At 40.0% G+C, this 14,936-nt stretch overlaps 1 protein-coding gene across 1 annotated transcript in view; it reads left to right on the top strand.

Moving 5' to 3' along the window:
• JADE3 (jade family PHD finger 3) overlaps positions 1-14,936 on the top strand; it is a 146,618-nt gene that overhangs the window by 111,015 nt on the left and 20,667 nt on the right. The window contains exons 5-8 of the mRNA XM_012498836.2: positions 154-344; positions 3,315-3,526; positions 8,876-9,043; positions 13,384-13,500. Coding sequence (XP_012354290.1) covers positions 154-344; positions 3,315-3,526; positions 8,876-9,043; positions 13,384-13,500 — 688 coding nt within the window. The remainder of the gene's footprint in view (positions 1-153; positions 345-3,314; positions 3,527-8,875; positions 9,044-13,383; positions 13,501-14,936) is intronic.

The raw sequence follows: 14,936 nt of genomic DNA, 5'->3' as shown, positions 1-14,936 counted from the left end.
ACTTAACAGCAGATGACAAAACTAAATTTGTAAAACCAGTTGCTTTCTAGAAAGGAATCTGCCATACCTCCCAGAGGGCGTTTAGCCATCCATTTAGTGCCTGAAATCTGTCATTTGTTGATTGTTATCACTGTCTTTCTGTTGCTTTTCTAGGATTATAGCTGAGAAGGTAAAGGACGTTCTGTTTATCCGACCCCGGAAGTATATTCACTGCTCCAGCCCAGACACCACAGAGCCTGGCTACATCAACATCATGGAGTTGGCAGCATCTGTTTGCCGCTATGACCTAGATGACATGGACATCTTCTGGCTTCAGGAACTCAATGAAGACCTTGCAGAAATGGGTAAGTTCTTTTCTCACAAGTAAGTTGTGACTTAATTGATGTTTTTTTTGTAAGTTATCAGAACCTTTAGCTTGTTTTTATTTTTGTTGCCTCCTTTCTTTTCTGGCCTTTTCATTTATTTTTCTCATTGATTTTATCTTATTTCAGTGAGATATTTCTTCAAATGCATACATAGAAATAGAGCAATAACATTTAAATATGACCTTTTCTTTCCTCATTCATAGTTAATGGCACAGATCAAGGATAGCATGTAGGTTTCATGAAGTTGTTTCCCAATTCAGGAAGTTTGAGAGTGGCCATAGCTGATTGGCCATAGCTGATTGGACTTCTGGTTGAGAATTCTGAGGCAGGTTCCTGGCCTGAAAAGCAGTGTGATCAGTAAGCAGGGCCAGAGGTAGAGGCCCCTCTGGCAGGGGGTTGGAGAGAATCTCCAACTTCAGCATTGAGCAGCACCACTGCAACTGACAGATTGCTGTTACAGTACCCCTTAATGCAGGACTTGCTACCTGGAAGAAAAGTTGCAGGCCTAGGGCAAAACATTCACAAAGCAGTTCTTAGCTACTTCCACGGAGTTCTAGAGTTGTCATACAATTTTCAAAAGATAAAATGAAACAAAAACAAGCAAATAAATTTATGTTTACATATGGAAGTAAACATAATTAATAATTTTAAAGTAAATGTGTGCCATACAATACCATACCAACAATACTGAGAAATGCTAGGCTGAAAAATAACTCATTTTATACTTACACACAGTTCTTGTTCATCTGTTTTCAGTCTAAGCAGTGTTCAAGTTTTCCTGTAGAACTGTGGGTAGTTTTTAAGTCTCCATATAAGATATGGTGAAGGATACATTTGATCTCATTTTTGTTTGAATCACATTTTATTTCATTTTTGTTTGAATCACATTTGTTCATTGTTAGTATAAGGATCAGTGGTTTTTCTTTTCTTCCCGCCCTCCCTTTTTCCTTTCTTTCTTTTGAGGCTAGTATCTGAATGCACATGAATAAAAAACTAAAATTATATTAAAGCAGTTTGGCATGGGAATGATAGTTACTCTGCCAGTAACCAATCCTTATTCCTTGATTTTTAAAGCTTTTTGTTTTATGTCTTTTCTTGCTCTGCCCCCTAAGAGGAGAGGGGAGCGGTAAATTTAGGGTGGCAACCACAAAGAGAAGGGAATGAAAGACTGACAGAGAAGTAAAATCAGAATATGAGGACGTAATCAAATGGATTCATGGCTCAATGTGCGCTTGTGTTCATAATGCATATAACATCCGTAGATACCACAATCATTACAAGGCTGCCTTTGGCATGAAACTACCTTATTATGAGGTTCCTTTGGTATTTTGTAATTAATTCTCCTTGGGTGAGTTTTTTAAATAAACTTTTTATTTTGGAATAGTTCGATTTACAGAAAAGTTGCAGTTAGTACAGGGAGTTCTCATATACACCTCACAGTTTCAGTTCCCCTAATGTTAACATCTTACGTTACCATGATACATATGTCAAAACTACAAAACCAACACTGGTACATTACTGTTAACTTCAGACTTTATTGGGATTTCAAGGGTTTTTTTCCACTTACAACCTTTTTCTGTTCCAGGATCCCATCCAGTATACCACATTGCAGTTAGGCTTGGAAGAATTTTAAAAGAGGATTGCAGTATCTCAAGCTTTTCTTTAGGGTGAATGATATTGCAGTGAGGTGTCTAAGAGCTTAAAGTAAACTTTTTAAAAACAATATTAAGCGTATTATGAATTAAGAACTTTTTAAGTTGAGTGCTGACTACATATTAAGCACCATACTAAGCAATGTACCAACATTACTTCATCTCAGCTTCACAACAAACCAGTGGGTTTCTTATTATTATACTTATTTCATAGATAAGAACACTAAGCCCTAAAGAGATAAATAACCTGTCAAAGTTTACATAGCTAATATGAGGTAAGGTTGGAATTTTAATCCAAGTTTTCTTATAACCAGACACTATATTCCTTTACTCCAAAAAAAAAAAAAATGCGTAACTTGTCTTGGCTGGAAAAATGAAACATAAGGCCTGGGCAGTTTTTGGTTTCATAAGTAGCCACACCTTAAAATGGTAGCTTATGTGGAATTCTAAAGTTTCTTAGGACATCTTATATTACAAATGAAGTGGAATACTTGGGTACATTTGTTTTGGATCATTTTGAGGATTATTCCTGAGTTTACAAGTTGTTAGAATAAATACCTAAGTGCTGTCACAAAATTTGATTAATCAGTGTAGAAGGCTAAGATAAAATAAAGTTATAGCTGGAAAAAGGAATCAGGAAGCAAAGAAGGTAATTCCAGAATTGAAGTTAGACCTTTGTTAATATTAATAGTTTATATGTTATTATAGTTTGCCCTTGAAAAATATTATTAGAGTTTTTAAAAGTCATATTTGAAAAACAAAATATTTATATGTGTAATCACCTACGCATAGCACCTAGAACTTTCTTTTATGGGCTTCATACATTTTCATATGAAAATTTCCTTGTATAATCATTAGATATGCTCATTGAAGCTAACTTGCTAAGAATGAATTATATCCAAATAGTTATATGATTTTAATTACTATGCTACAAATTATCGTGTCCAGAATTATAAAGCTTGGTGAAAGTCTTCCTACAGTGAGAATAAGTGAAAATAGAGATTTAAGAGGAGACTGGCTAGGATTTGGACAAGAAATCGAAAGGGTCAGTAATATATCTTCTAAGGAACTTGGTGAAATGTACATCTCCTTTCATGTGTCAAACACTAATATATGATTATAGGTAAATGTTAGAGTAGCACTAGCAAAAGATTTTTTGAAATCTGATTGTTTTAGAGCAGGAAAGAGATGTTTTTATCCTTTAGAATCCTACCCACTCCTGCACTGGGCTCACAGTAGGTGATTTGGGAATGACAGCTGACTGATGGGTTGATTGATTGTTTGTATTTCTGTGCAGGTTGTGGGCCAGTTGATGAGAATCTTATGGAAAAGACAGTAGAAGTCCTGGAACGCCATTGCCATGAAAATATGAACCATGCTATTGAGACAGAGGAAGGGCTAGGCATAGAGTATGATGAAGATGTGATCTGTGATGTGTGCCGGTCTCCAGACAGTGAAGAAGGGAATGATATGGTGTTCTGTGATAAGTGTAACGTCTGTGTGCATCAGGTTAGTGAGAGTGGAGACCGTCATCTCCCTACGGTCAGCCTTTCTGAAGCTCAGTGATGATCTCCAGCACCCATATCTGGGTAGCAGCTTACATTTAAGGGTGAAAATAAAGATTTGGCCTGGCTGTTCTTCAGTATTTCCTCTAGAAACAATGCTTCTTATGACCCCCAAGATGACTTGCTGACTAACTTTACCCCATGGGGCTAAACCCAGGTCTTTATTGTGTCACTTTATGCCCAGACCATTGGGATTGCCTTGTTCAGCTTGCCCCTAGGCCCCTGCCCCAGGGGGATCTCATTGCTGCCTGTCTGAGGTCTCTCCTCTTCCTTCAAATCTCCATGGCCTCATGAGGTTACACCCATGGTCAGTAACCTTGGTGAGTTTACACTTCCTACAAATAGAAGTCCAGACTCCTTATCCTGGCACTCGTAACCCTCCCCCATCCCCTAAACATGCCACTCCTAGGAATGTCCACCCCACTTTTAAAGATCACAGAATTTTAGGACTGCAAAAGACTGTCTAACTCCTCAATTTTACACAAATACCAGGAGAGGTGAAGTGACTTTACCCAAGCTGGTTATTTGTCATTCTTTCTACTATACTGCCTTTTTAATTAATAATGATGATTATGATATCAACCCTCCTTTCGGCTCTTTCCATTTTTTTCCCCCACAAGCACTGTGCTCCAACAAAATAAGGTTACTCAAGGTGCAGTGATGAATATTCCTGACACTGTCCTATCTCCCATGTTTCAGCCACACTCCAATTTGTAAATGCCTCCTCCTACCTCCCAGCTATCAAAAATCTACATATTTTTCAAGGTCTAGTGCAAATCCTTTCTTGAACTCCCTTACCCTAAGTGATTTTTCATTCTTTTGAACCTGTTGTATATTTCATTCATTTTGTTAATTTGTCTAGCAAATAGGTACAGTACCATGGGCCAGGATTGTGCTGCATGCTGAGGACACAGTCAGTGATGAAGAGGCAAACATGGTCTCTGCCCCCAGGGAGATCATAGTCTGGTGAAAGAAATATAAGGAAACTGCCAATTTAGCATCATATGCCAAGTGTTTTTATAGATATAAGTCCAAGCTGCTGTGGAAATGCATCTGTGAGAAATGAGGGTCAGGGACAACTTCCAGGAGGTAGCGTCCAAGCTAAATCTTAATGTCCAAAAGGAGATGTCAAGTAAACCAGCAATGTGTGTTCAGGCAGAGAGGAGAAATGTTCAGACAGGGTAGTGAAAGCAGGCAAAGTATGTCAGAGGCAACTGAAGGCTTTAGAAACCGTAAAGTGGCAGAGTAGAGTAGGGAAGGCATGGAGAGTGAGGGTAGAGAGGGATACAAGAGACGTGTGTAAAGGACCGTCTGACAAACTAAGGAACTTCAGTTCTGTCCTGTCAACCCTGGAGGATATGATATGTATTTTAGAAAGATCATTCTGGCTACAAAATGACTAAAGTAATTAGAATAGATAACATAGCAGATAGAAACCAGGACTTAAGATTATTTTAATTCCCTGGGCCTCCTAACCTAACCACCCTGTACGTAAAAGGTACTCAGAATTATTCTGTGACCAATTGGGTCTTTTTCTTCATTTACCTTTAACAAAGTGAATTTTGAAAATTTGTCTTCACTTTACCAATTATTGACATTTATATCAGACTTTAAGTGAGAGCAGAAAATCTTTACCATTTAACTATGAACTTAACTATTATATCTCACGAGAGAACTATTAATGTGTTTGGTTATATGGTATTGCCCCTGGTCCCACTGGGGGCTTAGGTCATATACTATATATATATACTTTCCTAAGATCTGAGCAATTCTGAATTTCCTAATTTTTCTTACCCTAGAGGTTTCATATAAATGATTGTGGATCTGTAGTAGGCTTAAAAGGAATAGCATAAAGGTCATCTGTATATATTTCCTATGTTTGTCCTTTACAGTTGGGACAAAATAGTAAGTATTCTCAGGTTCTTTAACAAAATCAAATGTAGCATAATTATCTCCAATGCTATTTATTAGTCTTAAAAACGATTCCGGTAATGACTACAAATGATACCCCTTTCTCACATGGAAAGAGATGAGATGACAATAACTGACCAGACCTTGCAGGATGTAAACTGGTATGTATTAAAAATGGGACATTGGTACCCTACAAAGTTTCACATAAGAGATTCTTCCAAAGTGAGTATATTTACTTAGATTCTAAAGAGATACTTAGCTTAGAGCTCCCTCTGTTGGCTGAAAAGTGACTTAAAATGCTTTGGAAGATTTGGTTTACTCCCTAACAGAATGGGGACATGTTGACATCTGAATTTATTAAACATGATTTTTCTTCTTTACTGACACCATATTACATTTCAGTGTTTGTTCCTCAGTGACAAAAATACACTTATGGTCAGTACTTTAGAAGAGATGTGTACATAAGTAGCCTTTAGATTTTAACAATTTAACATTTTTTCTTTAAAAAATGTGAAAGTTGGGCCAGGCACGGTGGCTCACGCCTGTAATCCCAGCACTTTGGGAGGCTGAGGTGGGTGGATCACAAGGTCAGGAGTTCGATACCAGCCTGGCCAATATGGTGAAACCCTGTCTCTATTAAAAATACAAAAATTAGCTGGGTGTGGTAGCACGCACCTGTAGTCCCAGCTGCTCGGGAGGCTGAGGCAGGAGAATTGCTTGAACCCAGGAGGTGGACATTGCAGTGAGCCAAGATTGCGCCACTGCACTCCAGCCTGGGCGATAGAGAGAGACTCCGTCTCAAAAAAAAAAAAAAAAAAAAGTGAAAGTTAGGGCCATTCCAAGTCCTTTTACATGTATCTATGATCTTATGACCGTGAGTAAGTCCACAAAAGGGCTCAGTAAATGATGTTCTGCCCAACAGACTGGCCAGGAGCTAAAGGATATTCTAAGAGCCGGCCACTGACCTGACCTCTCTTCTGCCAGTCTGAAAGAGACTCTATTTTAGGGAGGAAGCTTGCTTTCATTTCCTAGCAAACATTCTGGGCCTCAGACAAAGAGCTTTGAAGGTTAGAAACCTTATAAAATGATGCCTTGCTGTTGTGAGAGGAGCCTCCCTAGAGTCCAGCTTCAGTTCTTGAGCTAAATACATTTGTTTTATCCAGCCACCTACTCAAGCTCAGCATAGGGGGCATTCCAGGTAAATTGATGATAACAGCTCTACCTCTAGTGACCTTAAAATCTCGTTGAGTTCTGTAGGCCAGGGTTAATTAAAAGAAAAACAATACTAAAAATCTCACTGAGGAGAGGAAACACAACAGCAAATGTAGAGAAAAAGAATACATGATGCTGGCCGGGTGCTGTGACTCACACCTGTAATTCCAGCACTTTGGGAGGCCAAAGTGTGGATCACTTGAGCCCAGGATTTTGAGAGTAGCCTGGGCAGTGTGACAAAACCCCATCTCTACAAAAATTAGCTGGGCAGACTGGCACATGCCTGTGCTCCTAGCTACTCGGGAGGCTAAGGTAGGACGACTGCTTGAGCCCAGGAGGTTGAGGCTGCAGTGAGCCAAGATCATGCCATGGCATTCCAGCCTGGGTGACAGAGCAAGACCCTGTCTCAAAAAAAAAATAATAAAAGAACACATGATGCTATGTACTTGGTGAGGGAAATTGCATGGAGTGGAGGATGGGAGTCAGGCAGTGGGACAAACGCAAAGGGCTACAGTGACCTGAGCAGGGTTTTTGGAGGGGCCTGGAGTTTGAACTGGGTCTGGAAGGGTAAGAAAGGTCCAACTATGCAAACAACAGTTGACCATGTAGAGCAGGGAAACTGCTTAGATACATGGATGTGAAAATGAGAACGACCAGTTATGGAGAAAACCAGGAGGCCTGCCTGTCCAAGTCAGAAGCCCCGTGTTTGGGTATAGTGTGGGCATGAGATGGGATAGTGAAGTACAAGGAGCAACAGGCTTTAGATAAGGAACCAGCAAACTTTTTCTTTAAGGATCCGCTATAAATATTTCAGTCTTTATAGGCCACATACAGTCTCTGTTACTTCTTCTTCTCTGTTCTTCTTCTTCTCTTTACAACTCTTTAAAAATGTGAAAACCATTCTTAGCTTGTTGGCTTTATAAAACAGATCTTGGAAAACAGCCAACCCCTAGTTTGGATAGTGGGGGGCAGGTAAGAGTAGAAGGAATATCTAAAGGGCTTGCCGCTGTACAATGGTATGAATTCTTTTAGTGAGGAGAATCTGGGAGTCAAGTAGAGGAAGGGTTGAAGGTGTGCAGGGGGAAAAAGAAAATGTAGAAATTAATCAATCCAGGCATGGCATAATGAGAACTTGGATAGAGCAAGTTGTGAGGATGGAGAGGAAGGTCAGAGTCTTGGGGCCACTGTAGGGAGAATAGCAAACACCAGGTCAGCAGGTGAAAGAAAGTGAGTAATACAAGTCTAGGAATTTGGATCTGGAAGATAGGAAGTATGGTGGTGACACAGAAAGAAGGAGCTTGGAAAAGGACCAGGTTGTGGGGGGACCGATATTATGGTAACTGTTATAACTTGAATCTGAGCTGAGGGTGAGTCTCCTGAGGCAGACAGAAATTTTGAAGCTGCCATATTGAATCAGTTAGTCTCTAATAGAGTAGAGCAGTAAGGAGGAAATGATGGGCAAAATTGGGGATAGCAAAAGGGGAGTCTAGAATGTTTCCCAAACTAATCTCCAGTCTCTCACAGTAATTATTTATTTGTCCAACTTCATTCCATAAAGGATTTGAAGCACCTTCCAGAACTCATTATGAATTATTGTGATTAGTGTAATATTCTATTCAAGACTCATTCACAAGTCCCTGTTTCTTCAACCCAAGCAAGCAATTGCTACGATTTACCGAGTACTTTTTATGCACCAGGCGTTAATAGGCTTTTTATAAACGTCAGTTCATTTGCTCCTCAGAAGTTTCATTCTTTTTATTTTCTAAAACTTTTTTCTTGATCACAACAGTGTATGACTTTCAGGAAATGTTCAATAAGTGTTTGACTAATTATAATACATAGTCATTGAAGAAGCTTTAGAAAACAGACCAAAAAATGCTGTAATCACAACACTCAGATAACAGTTGGGCTAACGGTTGGCTGTATCTCCTCATCTTGTTCTATCATCCTTAAAGTCAGTTCTCATGGACAGACACGTTGATCTTAGGAGAGATGCTGGAAGTTGCTATTTTGAGTATTTTTAAATCACTCAATACTGGATATAAGCTTGCTCAGCTTTATTTGCCTTTCTCCCAAAAGCAGAGGATACTCTGTGACTGTGTATCAGAACAGATACCAACCCTGGTGAGAAGGTGCTGACCATTCTCCCCTCTCCTCCTCATACCTCCAGGCCTGCTATGGCATCCTCAAGGTCCCAGAAGGCAGCTGGCTGTGTCGCTCCTGTGTCCTGGGCATTTATCCGCAATGTGTGTTATGTCCAAAGAAAGGTGGAGCCCTGAAGACCACCAAGACAGGGACTAAATGGGCTCATGTCAGCTGTGCCCTGTGGATCCCAGAGGTAAGAATTCATCCAGGCCCGTGAGACCATTTGCTCCAGGGTGTCCCTGTTCCCCACAACATTCAGACCGACTCAGGCTTAGTATGGAAATGCTTCATGCTTGCCCATGTTTCTGAAGTAATAGTACTTCCATTTGAGCTACCTCAGAGCCTTCTTGGATGCACACGTGCATGTAAGCCCATGCTGATTAATATATAGGTGGTATTCCCAGTGGTATTTGGGATAATACCCAAATATATACATGGTATTTGGGTACATCATGTATAAATTGATTAATTTGTATGAGAGGAGAGACACAAAAGACCAGGGTGTGAGCAGCAGAATTTTTTAAGGTAAAACTTATATTAGGTGCCAAATTTTAAGTGTAGAGTTTTGTGATATTTTACACATGTATGTATCTGTAACCACAACTCAGACCAAGACATGAAATGCCCTAAAAATAGACATAAAGCACCCCAGAAAGATCCTCTATATCCACTCTCCAGTCTCTATCCCCCAAGAATAACCACCATTTTTGTCTTGATCATGATAGATTAATTTTGTCTGGTTTTAAACTTCATACAGTATGTATTCTTTTCGGTCTGGCTAACACTCCATGTTGTGGTGTGTATCAATAGTTTATTCCTTTCTATTGCTAATATTCCATTGTATGGATATACTCTGATTTATTCATTTTCCTTTGATGGGCATTTGGGTTGTTTACAGGTTTAGGCTATTACAAATAAAGTGAGCAGTAACTCTTTGTCTACTGTGATAGATGCCCTTTACTGTATTTTTATTTTATTTTATTTTATTTTATTTTATTATTTTATTTTATTATTTTATTTTAATGTTTGAGACAGAGTCTCGCTCTGTCATCCAGGCTAGAGTGCAGTGGCGCTATCTCGGCTCACTGCAAACTCCACCTCTCAGGTTCACGCCATTCTCCTGCCTCAACCTCCTGAGTAGCTGGGACTACAGGTGCCCGCCACCACGCCTGGCTAATTTTTTTTTTTTTTTGTATTTTTAGTAGAGATGGGGTTTCACCATGTTAGCCAGCATGGTCTCGATCTCCTGACCTCATGTGATCCACCCGTCTAGGCCTCCCAAAGTGCTGGGATTACAGTGAGCCACTGCGCCCGGCCGATGCCCTTTACTTTTTGAAGCTCTTTTCAGGGCTTACACTCAACATCTGCCAAAGATCTTCTTTACTCAAAATTCGATTTTTTCTCATTATCTAGCCTGGTCCTTCAGTTGCTGGTATTTCCTGAGTGGCTACATGTACACTATTAAAATGGGGCTTCAAGACATTTCTTCTTATGGCTGCCTTTTTTTTTTCTTTAGCTGTGTGGATATCCCACTCATGCCCTTTCTCCCCAGCCACTATCCAAGCCAGCAAATTTGTTAGGCAGTTTAACTGCATGACAAGAGAGACTGCAGAATCTAGTTAATGGGGAGCTGACATTATATCAGTAACTCGTTCTCCTTTAAGATTTTCCTGTTTTTAATATTGTTAATATTGGTTCCAGGGGAGTTATTGTCTAATAAAGAAGCTCACAGTTACACTAAAAGTCCCATGTATATACTTTTGTATTCCTATGGCTATAGACATCAGTATTTTTAAAAAATATTTGAATAGTAGTTTATTTTTCTTACTAAGAACATCTAGACATAAAATAAACTCAGGTTTCTGGCTTGAGAATGACTTTTCCAACAGCAAATCCCCCAGCTAATAGAGTAGGCTCTCTCAGCTTATAAAAGTCCAGAACATGACTCAGGAAGAGCTCTTTAAAAACAAAATAAGCTTTCTCAGTTATTGACATTCTCTTATGGTTTCTAGTTCTTGGTTTCCAGTGCCTTCTGGACTATTCAAGATCTGTTAGTTTCCTGACGTGGGCAGAACCAGTACTAGTTTGGCATCCTTATTTGACAGTTCTTCACCTTTTAAAGCTGTATCTGTCTTAGAAACTCATGTATTTATTTGGCAGCGTGGGGAGAATGAAAATACTTTTTACCAGCAGTTGCTTGACCCCTTATTTTCACATGGAAAAGAATATTTTCATGTTTTTTAAAAACATCCCTTTCTGCTGGGTGTGGTGACTCACGCCTATAATCCCAGCACTTTGGGAGGTCGAGGCAGGCAGATCACTTGAGTCCAGGAGTTTGAGACCAGCCTGGGCAACATGGCAAAACCCCATCTCTATTACAAGTACAAAAAATTACCCAGGTGTGGTGGTGCATGCCTGTAGTCCCAGATATTCAGGGGGCTGAGACGGCAGGATCACTTGAGCCTGGGAGGTCGAGGCTGCAGTGAGCCCTGATCCTGCCACTGCACTCTAGCCTGGGTGACAGAGTGAGACCCTGATTCAAAAGGGAAAACAAAAAGCATCACTTTCTTTTCAGCACTCTCCCAAAGACTAATTTCACTTTGAAGCTACTTTGGCTGAGGGAGTAGGGTAAACTTACGATAGTTACGTGGTTTTAAAGACTTTCGTTTTAAAATGTCATCCTCATCCTTTCTACTTACATTCTGCAGTCTCTTCATTACACAGATGTGCTGTTTTCCAACAATATCATGGTTCCTTTGTAAACCAAATGGAAAGACTTGTCACTGCCTCCGTTTTTTATCCTTAGTTGATTAAATGAAACAACAAGGCATGTAGCACCATCTCTTAACATAATAGATACTTGATTTAGTTACTTTTAGTAGCTTTTTTTGGTTCCTAAGTAAAAGTGTCCATTAAGGTAACCTTGGCTGGGCGCAGTGGCTCATGCCTGTAATCCCAGTACTTTGGGAGGTCAAGGCAGGAGGATCACTTGAGGCCAGGAGTTCAAGACCAGCCTGGGGTAACATAGCAAGACCTGGTCTCTACAAAAAAAAAATAATAATTTTTAATTTTGTGGGTACATATTAGGTGTATATATTTATGGGATGCATGAGATTTTGATACAGGCATGTAATGTCTAATAATGACATCATGAAACATGGGGTATTCATCCCCTCAAGCATCTATCCTTTTTGTGTTACAAACAATCCAGTTATGTTCTTGTAGTTATTTTTATACATACAATTAAGTTATTTTGACTGTAGTCACCCTGTTGTGCTATCAAATAGTAGGTCTTCTTCATTCTTTCTGACTATCCTTTTTATACCCATTAATTATCACCACCCTCCCCCCGCCCTGTTCCCCCCACTACCCTTCCCACTCTCTGGTAACCATCCTTCTACTGTCTATCTCCTTGAGTTCCGTTGTTTTTATTTTTAGATCCCACAAATAAATGAGAACATGCAATGTATGTCTTTCTGTGCCTGGCTTATTTCACGTGACATAATGACCTCCAGTTCTGTCCACGTTGTTGGAAATGACAGGATTTCATTCTTTTATATGGCTGAATAGTACTCCATTGTGTATATGTACCACATTTTCTTTATCCATTCGTCTGTTGATGGACACTTAGCTTATTTCCAAATCTTGACTATTGTGAACATTGCTGCAAAAAATATGGGAGTGCAGATACCTCTTTGATATACCGATTTCCTTTCTTTTGGGTATGTACCCAACAGTGGGATTGCTGGATAATATGGTAGCTCTATTTTTTGTGTTTTTTTTTAGAATTCTCCAAACTATTCTCCATAGTGGTTGTACTAATTTACATTCCCACCAACAGTGTATGAGCATTTCCTTTTCTCCACAGTGTATGTGGGTTCCCTTTTCTCCACTCCTCACCAGCATTTGTTATTATTGCCTGTCATTTAGATAAAAGCCAAAAATAATTTTTTTTTTTTTTTTATTATACTTTGGGGTTTTAGGGTACATGTGCACAATGTGCAGGTTTGTTACATATGTATCCATGTGCCATGTTGATTTCCTGCACCCATTAACTCGTCATTTAGCATTAGGTGTATCTCCTAATGCTGTCCCTCCCCCCTCCCCCCATAATTTTTTTTAATTAGCCAGGTGTGGTAGAGGCTGTGGTGGGAGGATCACTTGAACCCAGCAGTTCAAGGCTATAGTAAGCCATGATTGCACCACTGAACTCTAGCCTGAGTGACAGAGGGAGACCTTGTCTCTAAAAAAAAAAAAAAAAGAAAAAAGAAAGAAAAGTAAAAGGTAATCATGCCTAGTCTATACTCCTGCTCTCTCATCCCATATGTGAATTATTTATATTACTGGAAATGAGTGAAGGACTGAGCAGTGGAAATAAGTTTTGTTTATTCTTGATTCCATATTAACCTTAAGAGATGTGACTTACCTCGTTGTTTTGATGTTCTTAGCTTTATATAACATCGTTTATGGTTTGTGAAAGGTACTTCTGGGATGCCTTGGTACTTCTGCCTTATGGTGGTATTTTATTTGTAGGTCAGCATTGCTTGTCCTGAGAGGATGGAACCGATCACAAAGATCTCCCACATCCCACCCAGTCGTTGGGCCTTAGTCTGCAACTTGTGCAAGTTGAAGACGGGGGCTTGTATTCAGGTAAGTCCCCATGAGAAGTGGTAGAGTGGGCTAACACCCAATTAGCTGGACTCACCCTCCCAGTGAGAGTGTCTTGTCGACTGAAAGGTCACTCAGGAGATCGCCCACCCACTCTTAGGGCTCTGCCATTGTATGGACCATTTCTGGAAATCCCTTTTTTGGATATTGCCTCTGGACCATTCAGCTTATTCTTTCAATATTCGTAGTGATAGTTTATCTTCATCCTTTGCTGTCAGAGCTGATGAATTAAGTGAGTTCTAAAGCTATATGATACCATCCTGGGTGGAAATCAGCTATAATTCTGAAAAAACCAGGCCCATGTTCTTTTTTTTTTTAATTTCAACTTTTATTTTCAATTTTTGGGGTACATGTGCACATTTGTTACATGGGTATATTGCGTGATGCTGAGGTTTGAAATACATTTGGTTGTATCACCCATATAGTGAGCATAGTAAGTACCCAATAGATAGTTTTTTAACTCTTGTACTCTCCCTCCTCTCTCTAGTAATCCCCACTGTCTATTTTTCCTGTCTTTATGTCTGTGTATCCCACTGTTTAGCTCCCGTTTGTAAGTGAGAACATGTGGTATTTGGTTTTCTGTTTCTGAATTAATTTGCTTAGAATAATGGCCTCCAGCTACACCCATGTTGCTGCAAAGGACATGATTTCTTTTTTTGTTTTTTCTCTCTTTCCAACTTTTATTTTCTGTTCAAGGGTACATGTCCAGGTTTGTTACACGGGTAAATTGTGTGTTGCAGAGGTTTGGTGTACAGATAATTTTCTCACCCAGGTAATCATCATAATACCCAACAGGTAGTTTTTCAATCCTTACCGTCATGTAGGCCCCACTGTCTGTTGTTCCCTTCTTCGCGTCCATGCCTACTCAATGTTTAGCTCCACTTATAAGTGAGAACATGCAGTATATGGTTTTCTGCAATTAGGGGAGACGTGGATGGGATTGGGAACGGCCAGTTACCTCCAGCAAAGGCACAGAGGTTGCCTTCTCTTTCCATGTTATTTCTCCTTCTATGCCAAATGTAATAAGATGGCTCTGCTGGCTAGAGGGATGGAAGGGCTGACCTTTCACCTCTCAGACCTCCTACATGTGAACCGCAAGCCGGTTGGAGTTATATTTGCCTGCCAACCTTCTTCGGTGAAGAGGGGACATATAATATCATTGCACAGTGCAGGGGTCTGCAACTGCCAGGCCACAGACAGGTACTGGTCCATGGCCTGTTAGGAACCAGGCCGCACAGCAGGAGGTAAGTGGCGAGCAAGTGAGCATTACCGCCTGAACTCCGCCTCCTGTCAGATCAGCAGTGGCATTAGATTCTCATAGGAGCATGAACTGTGTTGTGAGCTGCACATGCGAGGGATCTAGGTTGAGCACTCCTTATGAGAATGTAATGCCTGATGATCTGTCACCGTCTCCCATC

This window comes from Nomascus leucogenys, chromosome X (genome assembly GCF_006542625.1).
Source record: "Nomascus leucogenys isolate Asia chromosome X, Asia_NLE_v1, whole genome shotgun sequence".
NCBI lineage: Eukaryota > Metazoa > Chordata > Mammalia > Primates > Hylobatidae > Nomascus > Nomascus leucogenys.
Note: the sequence above shows the minus strand (reverse complement) of the source record. Positions and strands in the feature narration are given on the sequence as shown.